This window comes from Narcine bancroftii, chromosome 4, assembly GCF_036971445.1.
Source record: "Narcine bancroftii isolate sNarBan1 chromosome 4, sNarBan1.hap1, whole genome shotgun sequence".
Classification (NCBI taxonomy): Eukaryota; Metazoa; Chordata; class Chondrichthyes; order Torpediniformes; family Narcinidae; genus Narcine; species Narcine bancroftii.
This window is the reverse complement of record NC_091472.1, coordinates 15,816,656-15,832,476: the sequence shown is the minus strand read 5'-3', so window position 1 is coordinate 15,832,476 and position 15,821 is coordinate 15,816,656. Positions and strand designations below refer to the sequence as shown.

General features: G+C 43.9%; 1 protein-coding gene across 1 annotated transcript in view; it reads left to right on the top strand.

Moving 5' to 3' along the window:
- Positions 1 to 15,821, top strand: part of LOC138762346 (cation channel sperm-associated auxiliary subunit epsilon-like) — a 210,417-nt gene that overhangs the window by 138,976 nt on the left and 55,620 nt on the right. The window contains exons 19-20 of the mRNA XM_069936115.1: positions 7,390 to 7,489; positions 10,531 to 10,623. Of these exons, the coding sequence (XP_069792216.1) occupies positions 7,390 to 7,489; positions 10,531 to 10,623 (193 nt within the window). The remainder of the gene's footprint in view (positions 1 to 7,389; positions 7,490 to 10,530; positions 10,624 to 15,821) is intronic.

The following is a 15,821-nucleotide window of genomic DNA, read 5'->3' as shown; positions in this document are numbered from 1 at the left end:
CTCCAAATGTAGGCCTAGCAATTACAGGCCTGTAAGTTTGACATTGGTGGTCTGTAAACTAATGGAAAGTATTGTTAGAGATAATATGTATAAGTATCTAGAGAGGCAGGGACTGATCAGGAACACTCAACATGGGTTTGTGTGGGGAAGGTCATGTTTGACAAATCTTGTTGAATTTTTTGAGGAAGTGACTAGGAAGGTTGATGAAAGTAGAGCAGTAGATTTTTTCTATATGGTTTTCAGTAAGGCCTTCGATAAGGTTCCACATGGAAGGTTGGTAAGGAAGGTTCAGGAGCTAGGTATTAATGTTGAGATAGTCAAATGGATCAACAGCAGCTAGAAGGAAGATGGCAGAAAGTCATGGTGGATCCCCGTCTGTCAGGATGGAGACCGTGACAAGCGGTGTGCCTCAGTGTTGGGTCCCTTGTTGTTTGTCATTTATATTAATGATTTGGATATTGGAATGGTAAATTGGGTGAGTAAATATGTGGGCGATACAAAAATTGAGGGAGTTGTGGATAGTGAAGATGGTTTTCAGAGACTGCAGAAGAATTTGGACGGCTTAGAAGGGTGAGCTGAAAGATGGCAGATGGAGTTTAATACTGATAAATATGAGGTGCTTCATTTTGGGAAGAATAATCAAAACAGGATATATGCAGTGAAGCAGAGGGCATTGAGGAATGCAGAGCAACAGAGAGATCTTGGAATAGCAGTTCATCGTTCTTTGAAAGTGGAATCTCATGTGGATAGAATGGTAAAGAAGGCTTTTGGTATGCTGGCCTTTATAAATCAAAGCATAGAATATAGGAGCTGGGAGGTGATGTTGAGACTATTCAAGGCATTGGTGAGGCCACATTTGGAATACTGTGTGCAGTTCTGGTCTCCACATTATACGAAGGATATCAATAAGGTAGAGAGGATGCAGAGATTTACTAAAATGTTGCCTGGATTGCAGTATCTAGAATACAATGAAAGATTGAGTAGACTGGGTCTTTATTCATTGGAGTGTAGAAGGTTGAGGGGGGATTTGATAGAGGTATTTAAAATTATGAGGGGATAGAGAAAGGTGATGCGAATAAGCTCTTCCCCTTGAAGGTAGGTGAGATTGAAATGAGAGGTCATGAGTTGAGGGTTAGGGGGCAAAAGTTTAGAAATAACATGAGAGGGAACTTCTTCACTCTGAGAGTAGTGGCTGAGTGGAATGACCTTCTGGAAGAGGTGGTTGAAGCAAGACCAATTTTGTCATTTAAGGAAAGGTTGGATAGGTGCATAGATGTGAGGGGATTGGAGGGTTATTGGCAGAATGCAGATAAGTGGGACTAGAGGAGATCACTTAAAAATCGGTATGAGATGGCCTGTTTCTGTACTGTAATTGTTATATGGTTATGGTTAAGGTGGTATGTGAGTGGAGAGAAAAAGTTTGAAAATGACTGTTTTAATCGTACTTAATTGACTCATTATGTGCACGATTTCATAACTCCAAAGGAAATGATCAATGACAATTTTTCTCAAGCAAAATATTTCAGTAACAATTGGGTCTAGAGCAGTGGTTCTCAACTTTCCACTCACATACCACCATAAGTAATCCCTTACTAATCACAGAGCACTTATGGCATAGGGATTATTTAAGGTTGTACATGAGTAGAGCCTCGACGGCCCCTCACCCCAAGTCCAAAGCCCGCTGCGCAGCTCAGACGGCAAAGTCCTCCTCAGCGACAAGATCTCCATCCTCAACCGATGGTCAGAACACTTCCAATCTCTTTTCAGTACCAACCGCTCAGTCCAAGATTCCGCCCTGCTCCAGCTCCCTCAACAGCCCCTAAGGCTAGAGCTGGATGAGGTTCCCACCCTGGATGAGACATATAAGGCAATCGAACAACTGAAAAGTGGCAAAGCAGCAGGTATGGATGGAATCCCCCCAGAAGTCTGGAAGGCTGGCGGCAAAACTCTGCATGCCAAACTGCATGAGTTTTTCAAGCTTTGTTGGGACCAAGGTAAACTGCCTCAGGATCTTCGTGATGCCACCATCATCACCCTGTACAAAAACAAAGGCGAGAAATCAGACTGCTCAAACTACAGGGGAATCACGTTGCTCTCCATTGCAGGCAAAATCTTCGCTAGGATTCTACTAAATAGAATAATACCTAGTGTCGCTGAGAATATTCTCCCAGAATCACAGTGCGGCTTTCGCGCTAACAGAGGAACCACTGACATGGTCTTTGCCCTCAGACAGCTCCAAGAAAAGTGTAGAGAACAAAACAAAGGACTCTACATCACCTTTGTTGACCTCACCAAAGCCTTCGACACCGTGAGCAGGAAAGGGCTTTGGCAAATACTAGAGCGCATCGGATGTCCCCCAAAGTTCCTCAACATGATTATCCAACTGCACGAAAACCAACAAGGTCGGGTCAGATACAGCAATGAGCTCTCTGAACCCTTCTCCATTAACAATGGCGTGAAGCAAGGCTGTGTTCTCGCACCAACCCTCTTTTCAATCTTCTTCAGCATGATGCTGAACCAAGCCATGAAAGACCCCAACAATGAAGACGCTGTTTACATCCGGTACCGCACGGATGGCAGTCTCTTCAATCTGAGGCGCCTGCAAGCTCACACCAAGACACAAGAGAAACTTGTCCGTGAACTACTCTTTGCAGATGATGCCGCTTTAGTTGCCCATTCAGAGCCAGCTCTTCAGCGCTTGACGTCCTGCTTTGCGGAAACTGCCAAAATGTTTGGCCTGGAAGTCAGCCTGAAGAAAACTGAGGTCCTCCATCAGCCAGCTCCCCACCATGACTACCAGCCCCCCCACATCTCCATCGGGCACACAAAACTCAAAACGGTCAACCAGTTTACCTATCTCGGCTGCACCATTTCATCAGATGCAAGGATCGACAATGAGATAGACAACAGACTCGCCAAGGCAAATAGCGCCTTTGGAAGACTACACAAAAGAGTCTGGAAAAACAACCAACTGAAAAACCTCACAAAGATAAGCGTATACAGAGCCGTTGTCATACCCACACTCCTGTTCGGCTCCGAATCATGGGTCCTCTACCGGCACCACCTACGGCTCCTAGAACGCTTCCACCAGCGTTGTCTCCGCTCCATCCTCAACATCCATTGGAGCGCTCACACCCCTAACGTCGAGGTACTCGAGATGGCAGAGGTCGACAGCATCGAGTCCACGCTGCTGAAGATCCAGCTGCGCTGGATGGGTCACGTCTCCAGAATGGAGGACCATCGCCTTCCCAAGATCGTATTATATGGCGAGCTCTCCACTGGCCACCGTGACAGAGGTGCACCAAAGAAAAGGTACAAGGACTGCCTAAAGAAATCTCTTTGTGCCTGCCACATTGACCACCGCCAGTGGGCTGATAACGCCTCAAACCGTGCATCTTGGCGCCTCACAGTTTGGCGGGCAGCAGCCTCCTTTGAAGAAGACCGCAGAGCCCACCTCACTGACAAAAGGCAAAGGAGGAAAAACCCAACACCCAACCCCAACCAACCAATTTTCCCTTGCAACCGCTGCAATCGTGTCTGCCTGTCCCGCATCGGACTGGTCAGCCACAAACGAGCCTGCAGCTGACGTGGACTTTTTACCCCCTCCATAAATCTTCGTCCGCGAAGCCAAGCCAAAGAAAGAAAAAGAAAAGAAAAACATGAGTAGAAAGAAAAAATTTGAAAATGACTGATCTAAATTATTAAGATATATATACAACAAAAAAAGAAGCAGCCCCAACCCCTGTGAAATACCACTAGCAACTGGCAACCAACCAAAATATGATCCCTGAATTCTTGCCAATCTGCAAATGCTCAACCCACGCTCATCTGTCTTCTGTCATATCATGGGCTCTTGACTCTTGTTAAGTAGCATCATGTGCAGAACCTTGTCAACAGCCTTCTGAAAATCCAAATTCACAACATCCACTAATTCTCATCAGCTTGCTGGTTACTTCAAAGAATTCCAGTAATACAAGTGGAGGAAGTGACACCAATACATTCATGATTATGAAAGCAGGAAAACAGACATCTGATTATAAATTTATCTCATGCTGCTACTTATTGTTTTTTTTGCCTATTTTATGGTGGGCTAAAATGGATACTAGATTTTGTTCAGATATTTATTTCTCTCTCATTAGGGATGGCACCTGACCTTTAGTCCTCCCATCTTTGTCCCATTTTCAATAATGAGCCCATCCCCTTCCGGCCCTAACACCCATTTACATTCCTCTCCCCCTTCTGGTTCTATTCATCCATTCACCCACTGGATCTGCTCAAATGATTCCATTTCTCCTTCACCTCAACCCTCATATTCCTTTTGTATCAGATTCCAGTAGTAATAGTCTTTCTTTCTGCTGATCACCTTCCGCCAGCAGTCTTCACCTTCACCCTCTGCCTAATTTACTCAGCCTGCTCAGTTTTTTTTTGCCTCTTCTCTCCTTCTCTTGGCACCTATCACTTTCCTGCCTCCCTCCCTAACTCCGCCTCTCACGGTTGGGTTAAGGACCCTTTTGCTGTCCTTTTGGCTGGCCTCTCACGGTTGGGTTAAGGACCCTTTTGCTGTCCTTTTGGCTGGCCATTTCTCTCTGCCCATTAATGCATATCAATCCACTAAGTTCCCCAGCAGATTGTTCTATTGCAACCTCCCAACATCCTTTATCCCCTTCCCTGTTTGCCAGTAGTTAGTTTTTACCCCTTGCCCAAAGTATTTCTCTCTCAATCTCACCTCCCTGATTCTACTTCAATTATTCCTTGTAATCAACTGAGGAATAGGATGCAAAGGCATAAGAACCTTTGCAATTTGATTCTTGCAGTAACAGATGCCATGTCACAGCATCTACGCAAAGCCCTGGAACACCTGATGCAAAGATGCATACATCACTTCCTCCAAATCAAAGAAGTAGCCATGGGTAACCACATGGGGCCCAGCTATGCCTGTCTGTTTATGGGCTTTGTGGAGTAATCCATTCTGCAAGCCTACACAGGAAATACACCTCATCTCTTACTCTGATAAATCAACGGCTACATCGGGGCTGCCTCATGAACCCGCGATGAGCTTGTCAACTGCATCCACTTCGTGACCAACTTCCACCCTGATCTCAAACTCACCTGGTTCATTTCCAGCAATGCCCTACCCTTCTTTGACATTTCAGTCTCTATCTCAGTAGACAAGCTTTCCACCGACATATATTACAAACTCTAACTCCCACAATTACCTTGACTACACTTGCTCACACCCTGTCCCCTCCAAGTATTCTATCTCCTCTCAATTTCTCCATATCTGCTGCATCTGTTCCCAAAATGAGGCCTTCTAGTCTAGATCTTCTGAAATGTCTGCCTTCTTCCACAAACATGGCTTTCCCTCCATCACGATTAACTCAGCCCTCACCCATATCTCCTCCATTTCCTGCTTATCTTACACCTATGATTGTGTGGCACCATCAACAAAGGGTGATGAGACAGCATACAGGAGGGAGAGCTGAATGGTGTACCGACAACAACCTCACACTCAATATCACCAAAACCTAGGAGCCATATTGTTGACTTCAGGAAGGGAAACCCAGAGGTATACAATCCAGCGATCATTGGGGATCAGAACCAGAGAGGGTGAACAAATTTAAATTTGTGGGAGTCACTATCTCGGAGGACCTTTCCTGGGCCAAACATACTAATGGCATCGTGAAGAGAGCACGACAGCACCTCTACTACATCAGGAGTTTGAGGAGTTTTGGTATGAGATTGAAAATCTTAGCAAACGTCCACAGATGTGTTGTTAAAGTGGGCTGACCTGCTGCATCATGGCCCACTATGGAGGTACCAATACCTCTGAGCAGAAGGCCCTGCAAAAGGTTATGGGCACAGCCCAGTATATCACAAGCAAAACTCTCTCCACCATCAAGAAAATCTACATGGAACAATGCCATCAGAGAACAGCAGCAATTATCAAAATCCACACTGCACAGGACATGGTCTGCTCTCACTGCTGCCATCAGGAAAGAGGTATAGTGCCACAAGACATGATTCAAGAACAGTTGCAGCCTCTTCAACATCAGACTCCCAAAACAACAAACTCAATCAGAGACTCATTTAAGGACTCTTACTTGTGCACATTATTTATTTTTATTGAATATTTGTTTTCTGTATTGCACAGTTTGCTTGCATTTCCTTGTTGTTTACATTTCTCCCTTTTGTGTACATATCTTTTCTTGAGTACAGTTTCTTGCACTACTGGTAAGTAGGGTATGTTCTCCCCATGACAGCGTGGGTTTTTACCGGGGGCTCGGGATATTCCTCCCATTGATCAAAACGTATGGGGGTGTAGGTTAATTGGGTATAAATTTGGCGGCATGGATATGTGGACCAAATTAGCCTGTTATCGAGCTGTATATCTAAATTTAAAATTTAGATATTGCAGGGTACATACATGACATCAGAGTCCATACATGACATCACATACAAACCCTGAGATTCTTTTTCCTGGGGGCCAGGCAGAATTACCACTTATTGGTAATGCAAAAAAAAAACTGTACACAATGTGCACATGTAAACAAATAAAGAAATGTAAACTGACTGTGCAATACAGAGAGGAGAAAAAAAACAATAACGTGCATAAGTAAGGGTCCTTAAATAAGCTCCTGATTGAGTTTATTGCTGAGGAGTCTGATGGGGGAGAGGTAGCAACTGTTCCTCAACCTGGTGGTGTGAGTCTTGTGGCATCTATATCTCTTTCCTGTTGGCAGCAGCAAGAATGGAACGTATGCTGAGTGGTGTGGATTCTCGATGATTGCTGCTGCCCTCCGATGACAACTTTTTCCACAGATATCCTCAATGGTGGGAAGGGGTTTGCCTGTGATGTCCTGGGTGTGTCCATTATCTTTTGCAGGGTTTTACATTATTGGTGTCTCCATACCAGACCGTGATGTAGCCAGTCAGCACACGTTTCACCACACCTCCAAAAAGTTGCCAGGGTTTCCGATGTCATACCAAACCTCCACAAATGCCTGAGGAGGTAGAGGCACTGACATGCTTTCTTCACAATGTTATTTGTGTGTTGGCTCCAGAAAAGATCTTCAAGATAAATAACTCCCAAGAACTAAAATTTGCTCACCTCCTCCACAATTCAGGTTTATCTGAACTTTGAATTTGAAAAGAACCTAAGGAGCAGAACTAGGCCATCCAATTCCTTTGACCAGCAGCCTGTCAATAAAATTGTACCTGACGTATTTTTAAATTCATATGAACATGTGGATTATGGTCTTTGATTGTGGTTTTAATGTCACAAAATATGATTCTTTTTATTTGTTTTAATGAGATGCAACAGGAGTTTGTAGCGATCAATAATTGTTTGTGAATAATGGAATTATCAGAATTATTTTTGTGTGATTATAGATATGTGGGTTTACAGTACAAAGGAACTATGAATGCCAATTTCATCATGTGGGAAGAAAATGGTAGGACAGATTTCTATTATAATACAACAATGGAACAGGTGAGCGTCTGATGAATACCTTATTTAAATCGAGAATCTTGCCCATGGACCTTGGCTGTGATATACAGTACAGCAGTGTACAATGGTTGGAAACTTAATGTTGTAGGGGAAATTGTAGCAGAAGCAGAAAAACATCCACAATGCTTGTGGAGATGTGAGGGAAGCATTGTTCCATCTGATGGAAGAGAATTCAGAATTCTGTTACATCAAAGAAAGATGATCCTCAAACAGAGGTGCACATTACATGGAACAAAATCACCAGTCACATCACTCTGAGCTGCAGTGAGCAGTCCAATGGAAGATCTGCTTTAAATCTGTAGATTACCCTCCTGATAAGATTAAAAAAAAGAGATAGACTGCTGAAATTGAGCAAATCTTTGAGTAGTAGAGAGGATGTAGAGGGAAATGGGGAAGGCAAAAAAGGCAAGGGTATGAAATGGCTCTGGCAGATTCTAAGATGCCTCAGAGATTCTACAAGCATATTAGGAGGCAAAGTAATAACCAGGGAAAGAATAGAGGCTCTTAAAGATTAAAAAAGTAATTTATGTGTGGAGGCACAAAAGATGGGTGAGGTTCTTATCTATTGTATTTGACAGCATTTAAGACCCACTTTTTTCCCAAAAATTGGCTCAAAAATATACTCGGGTCCTGTATACTAAGTTGATATTGAGCATGTCACTGGCTACTTGCCCATCTTCAAGAAACCCGCGAGGTGCTGTGGCTGTCCAGAAAGCGGGCCTGTGCTTTCCAGAGCCACCGGCGTCACTCACTTCCCCTGGTGAAAAGGCCAACCACGGCAGCCCCTGCCAGCAGTACGAGACCGTGCTTTCCGGGCCACTGTCACAGCTCACTTGCCCCGGTAAAAAGGCTGACCATGGCAGCCCCCTCCAGCAGCGCAACAGCTGTGTTTGTAGTACATACAATGGCGGGCCTTGCTCGTTGCCCTGGTGACCGGCTTTTCTCCCTCCCACCCTCACACACCCGCAGGTCCCAGCATTCCTGTCAATCAGCATTTGCACAGTAGTGGGGGAGTGGCCTGAGCCTCGGCATACGGCAGGCAGGAGGACATGTTGCTGCTGTTGTTCGTGTGTAAGGAGGTCGGCAGGGGGCCACAAGCAAGCATGGGTGCCTATATGTCTCAGCACAACATGGTGAAGGGCTCTAGTGAGCAATGTACCGACAAATTCTGCTTGGGCATTATCTATAGAGGACCTTGCCGGAGGAACCTGTTCGCCAACTTACTCGTAAATACACTAAAAAAAAAATTCTTAATATTTTCTGCTGAAATTGGGGGGGGGGGGGGGGGGTTGTCGGTCCTATATGCCGTCATGTATGGTAGTGTTTTTCATCTGTATTCACTGAAGAGAAAGTCATGAGGGCTGGAGAACTTGGGCAAGTAAATAGCAATGTCTTGAAGTTGAGTCCACATTACAGAAGAGAAAATGCAGGAGGTCTTAAAATCCATAAAGATCGATAAATTTAAGAGCCTGACCAAATGTATCCAAAGACATTATAAGAAGCTAAGGAAGAAACTGCAGAAGGTCTTGGCAGAGATCTTTGTATCATCATTCAGCATGGGTTATGTGCTGAAAGACTAGAGGCTGACTAATGTTGTGCCTTGATTTTTTTTAAAAAGACTGTAAGGACAAGCCAGGGGACTACAGGCTGGAGGTGAATCTGAGGGACATGGTCTTCTTGGATTTAGAAAAGCAAGGACTGATTAGGCATAGTTTGTGCATGGAAAATCCTGTCTCACAAATTTGAGTTTTCTATGAAGAAGTGACTAAGTGCATTGATGAAGGTGGGAAAGTAGTCGATATCAACATGAACTTTAGCAAGGCCTTTTTCAAGGCCCCCATTTGGTAGGCAGATTAATAAGGTCAGATTTCAACAGGGTGAGCTGCCTAATTGGATACAGAATTGGCTTGAAAGTAGGAGATCCAGTGGGGTGTAGTGGAGGGTTTTACTTAGATGGGAAGCCTGTGACCAGTGGTGTACTGCAGAGATCAGTGCTGGGTCCACTGTATATTAACAACTTGGATGGCAGTGTTGTTAGCATGGTTTGTAAGTTTATTGGTAATGCCAAAATTGGTAGCATAGTAAGCATTGAAAGTTATCTAAGATTACAAAAGGAACCAGATGAACTGGGAAAATGAGCTGTGGAATGGAAAATGACTTGTAACTAGTTGCACTTTGGTAGGTTAAACCAGAGGAGGACTTGCACAGTAAATTGTAGAGCCCAGAGAGATTTGGATACAGGAACATTGTCCAAAGAAAATGGGAACACAGATAGACACTGTGCTGAAGAGGGTATTTAGCACACTTGCTTTCTTCAGTCAGAGCACTGTGTACAGGAACAGGGAGTTCATGTTGCAACTGCACAAGACTTAGTGAGATTGCACTTGGAGTATTGTGCCCAGTTTTGGTCACCCAGCTGTAGAAAGGATATCATTAAATTAGAAAGGGTTCATAAAAGATTCTTGAGAATGTAACTAATACTGGTCGGCTTGAGTTATAAGAGGCTAAGTCGGCTGGGACTTTTCTCCCGACAGCGTATGTGACTTACATAAGGGAAATAGTCAATTCAGCCTTTTTCCCAGGATAGGTGAACCTAAAAACCAGAATGCAAATATTTAAGATGTAAGGGGAAAAAATTAAAAGGGACTGAAGAGGCACCTTCTTCACAGCTTGGGTGATGGGTACATGGAAAGATAAGAGAAAGGAAATGTAGAAGCAAGGACAATTGTTACATTCAAAAGGCATATAGGTAGGAAGGATTTAGATGGAGATGGGATGAATGGAGGCAAATAGAGCTAAATTTGTTGACATGGTCAAGTTAGACCAAAAGACCTGTTTCCATGTTGTAGTACTCAATGACTCTAAGATAGTGCCCAGCTCCAATCTATTAATGTACCTATTTATAATGCACTCAAATTTTTCTCTGATATTTACTGTTTACTAATAACCTATTTTGATAATGAGACCAAACCATTATCCATGAGGACCTTTAGAAACTTAAATACTTTTTGAATTATCTTTAGGTTGGTTGTCTGCGTGAAGCACAGACCTGGAAAGCTATGCTAGAACATTACCACGGTGATATGAAAGACAGAAGTAAAGTTTGGGGTCCAGAGGTGAGTCATTGATTTAGATGAAAACAAGTTTGCAGATGATACTGAAGTCTTACCATGGTTTCAACTGCATGCCAACTTCAACTGAAAATGGTTGTCTTTCTGCTGTCGCTTTTCCACTGGTTTTATTAGCATGCCAGCCTCAGCAAACACTATGGATATTAGGGGTAGAGGCGGTTAATCCCCAGCATGAAATTAGGTTATTTGACACCGGTGCTCGACAGTGTTCCTTTTCCATTGGACCCTGACCCAGTAAATTCCCAGTTAATTCCTGGGACAGGGTGCCAGTGGAAAGGGGCTATGGACAGCCAAATAGTCAATGAGAAATGAAGGAGCAAATTGTATAGAGAGAGCACATATCTGCAGGAAACATAAGGTTGTGATAGTAGGAAATTTTCTTCCCACAAATTAACTGGGACTCCCATACTGTAAAAGGGCTAGCTGACTTGGAGTTTGTCAAATGTGTTTAGGAAAGTTTTCTAAATCAATATATAGAGGTATCAACTGGAGAGAGTGCAATACTGGATCTCCTATTTGAGAATGAGACAGGACAGGCGACAAAAGTATGTGTAGGGTAACATTTTGGATCCAGTGATCATAATGCCATTAGTTTTAAATTAATTATGGGAAGGATAGGTCTGTGCCTCGGGTTGAGATTTTAATTAGAGAAAGGCCAATTTTGAGGAAATGAGAAAGGATGTAAAATGTGTGGATTTGGATATGTTTTTGGGCAATATGTGAGAGGTAGGTGGAGACCTTCAAACGTAAAAGTTTGAGAGTGCAGAGTTTGTATGCTCCTTTAGTTAACAGGCATAGGGAATCTTGGTTTTTGAGGGATTGTGGGGATCTGGTTAGGAAGAAGAGAGAGGTGTATAGCAGGCATAGGCAACGGAGAAAATGCAGGATTTGAAGAGTATTAAAAAGTGCAAGAAAAACCTCAAGAAATAAATCAGGAAGCTAAGACATGAGGTTGCTTTGACAGACAATGTGAAGGAAAATCATCAGGGTTTCTACAGATATATGAAGAGCAAAAGGATAATAAGGGACAAGATCAGAGTGGCTGGCTATGTATGGAGCCAAAAGAGATGGGGAAATCTTAAATACGTTCCTTTTCCATCAGTATTTACTCAGGAAACAGGTACAGAATCGAGAAATAAGCAGTGAGGTCTTGGAATCTATACAGATTTAAGAGGATGAGGTGTTGCTGTCTTAAAGCAAATAAGATCTTAAGGCAAATAAATCCCCAGAACTTGACAAGATATTCCCTTGGATCTTGAGGGAGGCTAGTGCAGAAATTTCGGGAGCTCTGGCAAAAATATTTAAAAGGTCCATCGCCATGGGAGAGGTGCTGGAGGATTGAAGGGTAGCTCCATTATTTAAAAAAGACTCCAAACATATACCTGGAAATTATAGGCCAGTGAGTTTGATGTCAGTTGTAGATAAATTATTGGGAAGTGTTCCAGGAAATCAGAGATATATATTAGTATTTGGATGGCCAGAGATTGATTGGGGATAGTCAACATGGCCTTGTGTGTGGTTGGTTGTGTTTATCCAATCTGTTCCGAGTTTTTAGAGAAGGTTGCCAGGTGACTTGATGAAGGAAAGGCTATGGACGTTGTCTACATGGCTTTAGTAAGGCCTTTAACAAGGTCCCACATGGGAGGTTAGCCAGGAGCGTTCATGTGCCTCAGGACCTTCGTGATGCCATCATCATCACCCTGTACAAAAACAAAGGCGAGAAATCAGACTGCTCAAACTACAGGGGAATCACGCTGCTCTCCATTGCAGGCAAAATCTTCGCTAGGATTCTCCTAAATAGAATAATACCCAGTGTCGCCGAGAATGTTCTCCCAGAATCACAGTGCGGCTTTCGCGCAAACAGAGGAACTACTGACATGGTCTTTGCCCTCAGACAGCTCCAAGAAAAGTGCAGAGAACAAAACAAAGGACTCTACATCAGCTTTGTTGACCTCACCAAAGCCTTCGACACCGTGAGCAGGAAAGAGCTTTGGCAAATACTAGAGCGCATCGGATGCCCCCCAAAGTTCCTCAACATGGTTATCCAACTGCACGAAAACCAACAAGGTCAGGTCAGATACAGCAATGAGCTCTCTGAACCCTTCTCCATTAACAATGGCGTGAAGCAAGGCTCCATTCTTGCACCAACCCTCTTTTCAATCTTCTTCAGCATGATGCTGAACCAAGCCATGAAAGACCTCAACAATGAAGACGCTGTTTACATCCAGTACCGCACGGATGGCAGTTTCTTCAATCTGAGGCGCCTGCAAGCTCACACCAAGACACAAGAGCAACCTGTCCGTGAACTACTCTTTGCAGACGATGCCGCTTTAGTTGCCCATTCAGAGCCAGCTCTTCAGCGCTTGACGTCCTGTTTTGCGGAAACTGCCAAAATGTTTGGCCTGGAAGTCAGCCTGAAGAAAACTGAGGTCCTCCATCAGCCAGCTCCCCACCATGACTACCAGCCCCCCCACATCTCCATCGGGCACACAAAACTCAAAACGGTCAACCAGTTTACCTATCTCGGCTGCACCATTTCATCAGATGCAAGGATCGACAACGAGATGGACAACAGACTCGCCAAGGCAAATAGCGCCTTTGGAAGACTACACAAAAGAGTCTGGAAAAACAACCAACTGAAAAACCTCACAAAGATAAGCGTATACAGAGCCGTTGTCATACCCACATTCCTGTTCGGCTCCGAATCATGGGTCCTCTACCGGCATCACCTACGGCTCCTAGAACGCTTCCACCAGCGTTGTCTCCGCTCCATCCTCAACATTCATTGGAGTGACTTCATCCCTAACATCGAAGTACGCAAGATGGCAGAGGCCGACAGCATCGAATCCATGCTGCTGAAGATCCAACTGCACTGGGTAGGTCACGTCTCCAGAATGGAGGACTATCGCCTTCCCAAGATCGTGTTATATGGCGAGCTCTCCACTGGCCACCGTGACAGAGGTGCACCAAAGAAGAGGTACAAGGACTGCCTAAAGAAATCTCTTGGTGCCTGCCACATTGACCACCGCCAGTGGGCTGATATCGCCTCAAACCGTGCATCTTGGCGCCTCACAGTTCGGTGGGCAGCAACCTCCTTTGAAGAAGACCGCAGAGCCCACCTCACTGAAAAAAGACAAAGGAGGAAAAACCCAACACCCAACCCCAACCCACCAATTTTCCCCTGCAACCGCTGCAACCGTGTCTGCCTGTCCTGCATCGGACTTGTCAGCCACAAACGAGCCTGCAGCTGACGTGGACATTTACCCCCTCCATAAATCTTCGTCCACGAAGCCAAGCCAAAGAAAGAAACATAGGAGGTTAGCCAGGAGCGTTCATGTGCTAGGTATTCATTGTGAAGTAGAGAACTGGATCGACATTGGCCGACGAGAGAAGCTACAGAGTTGTGGTGGATAATTGCTTCAAAGACTGGAAGCCTGTGACTAGTGGTATGCCTCAGGGTACCATTGTTTTTTGTCATCTATATCAATGATCTGGATGATAAAGTGGTAGGTTGAATCAGCAAGTTTGCAGATGACACAGTGAATGGAGGGGTGTGGACAGCGAAGAGGGTTTTCAAAGCTTGCAGAGGGATCTGGACCCCCCTGGTAAAATGGACTGAAAAATAGCAGATGGAGTTTAATACAGACAAGTGTGAGTTGTTGCATTTTGGAAGGACAAACTAATAAAGGACATACATAGCAAATGGTAGGGCACTGAGAAGTGCGGTAGAACAGAGGGATCTAGAAGTACAGATACATAATTCCCTGAAAGTGGTGTCACAGGAAGATAGGGTTGTAAAGAGAGGTTTTGGCGTATTGACCCTAATATATTAAAGTATTGTATATAGGAGTTGGAATGTAGTATTAAAGTTGTATAAGACATTGGTGTGGCAAATTTGGAGTATTGTGTGCAGTTTTGGTCACTCAACAACAGGATTCATAAATTTGAAAGAGAGCAGAGAAGATTTACTAGGATGTTGCCCGGTCTTCAGGAACTGAGTTCCAGGTAAAAGTTAAACTGGTTACTTTTGTGATAGAGTACTACCACCAGGAGGAGTCAGAGACATTGTGTCATCTGGGGAATGTTGCATCTTGGTATTGCTGTTGAATCTTGGGCAGATTCAAGATGGATGCCTCCACATGAGGACCGACCTGTGTGTTTTCTGTTCTTAGGACTGTTCGCTTTAGTTAATAAATCTAGTTTAAAAAGAATCCAAGTTTCTTTATTTTAATAAAAATTCCAGGAGTGGAAGAAACACCAGAGGTGAGCACAGGATTGAAAGAAACAACACAGTGTGCATAGTGAGTAGCAAAGAAAATATGGAGAATCCTGACGCTGTAAAATGGACTAGAAATGTCGACCATGAGCGAAGGCTGTCTAAACAAAAATTTCTGCAGTAACTGCAAGCTATTGGAGTTGATTACGAAGTGAATACACGGAAGATTGCAATGCTAATTATGGTGGCGGAACCTAAAGCGCTAGAGCAGTGGTCCTCAACTTTTTTCTTTCCACTCATGTACCACTTTAAGTATTTCCTATGCCATAGGTGCTTTGTGATTAGTAAGGGATTGCTTAAGGTGGTATGTGGGTGGAAAGAAAAAGTTTGAAAATCACTGTTTTAATTGTACCTAATTGTCTCGTTATGTGCACGGTTTCATAACTTCAAAGGAAATGGGCCAAAGACAATTTTTCTCAAGCAAAATATTTAACTAACAATTCCTTACTAATCACAGAGCACTTATGGCTTAAAGTGGTATCTGAGTGGAAAGAAAAAGGTTGAGAACCGCTGCTCTAGAGGTTTTCAACATATTTAATTTTGCCTCGGTGGAAGACCAGAGCAAATTCAACGTTATCAAGATGTTTGTTGAACCCTATCAAAGAAAATTAAACTTTCGAGAAGTATGTGTTTCACTCGCACATGCAGCTGCAGGGACAGAGCTTTGTACTTTTTTAACAGACTTAAAATTAAAATCAACTTGGCGTGGCTGTAGCCTGCAGCGGCCTCTCTGAACCAGGTGCTAAAGGAACCTCCCCCCCCCCCCACCAAGTAGGAGTCATGCTCAATCTTTGAGTGGACGAGGATGGACAAGAGCAGACCTCTGAAAGAGGTCACAAAGTGTACAGACTTGACTGCCAAGAGACAGAGCGTACATTATGGATTCGATGGCTAAAGGGATCAAGGC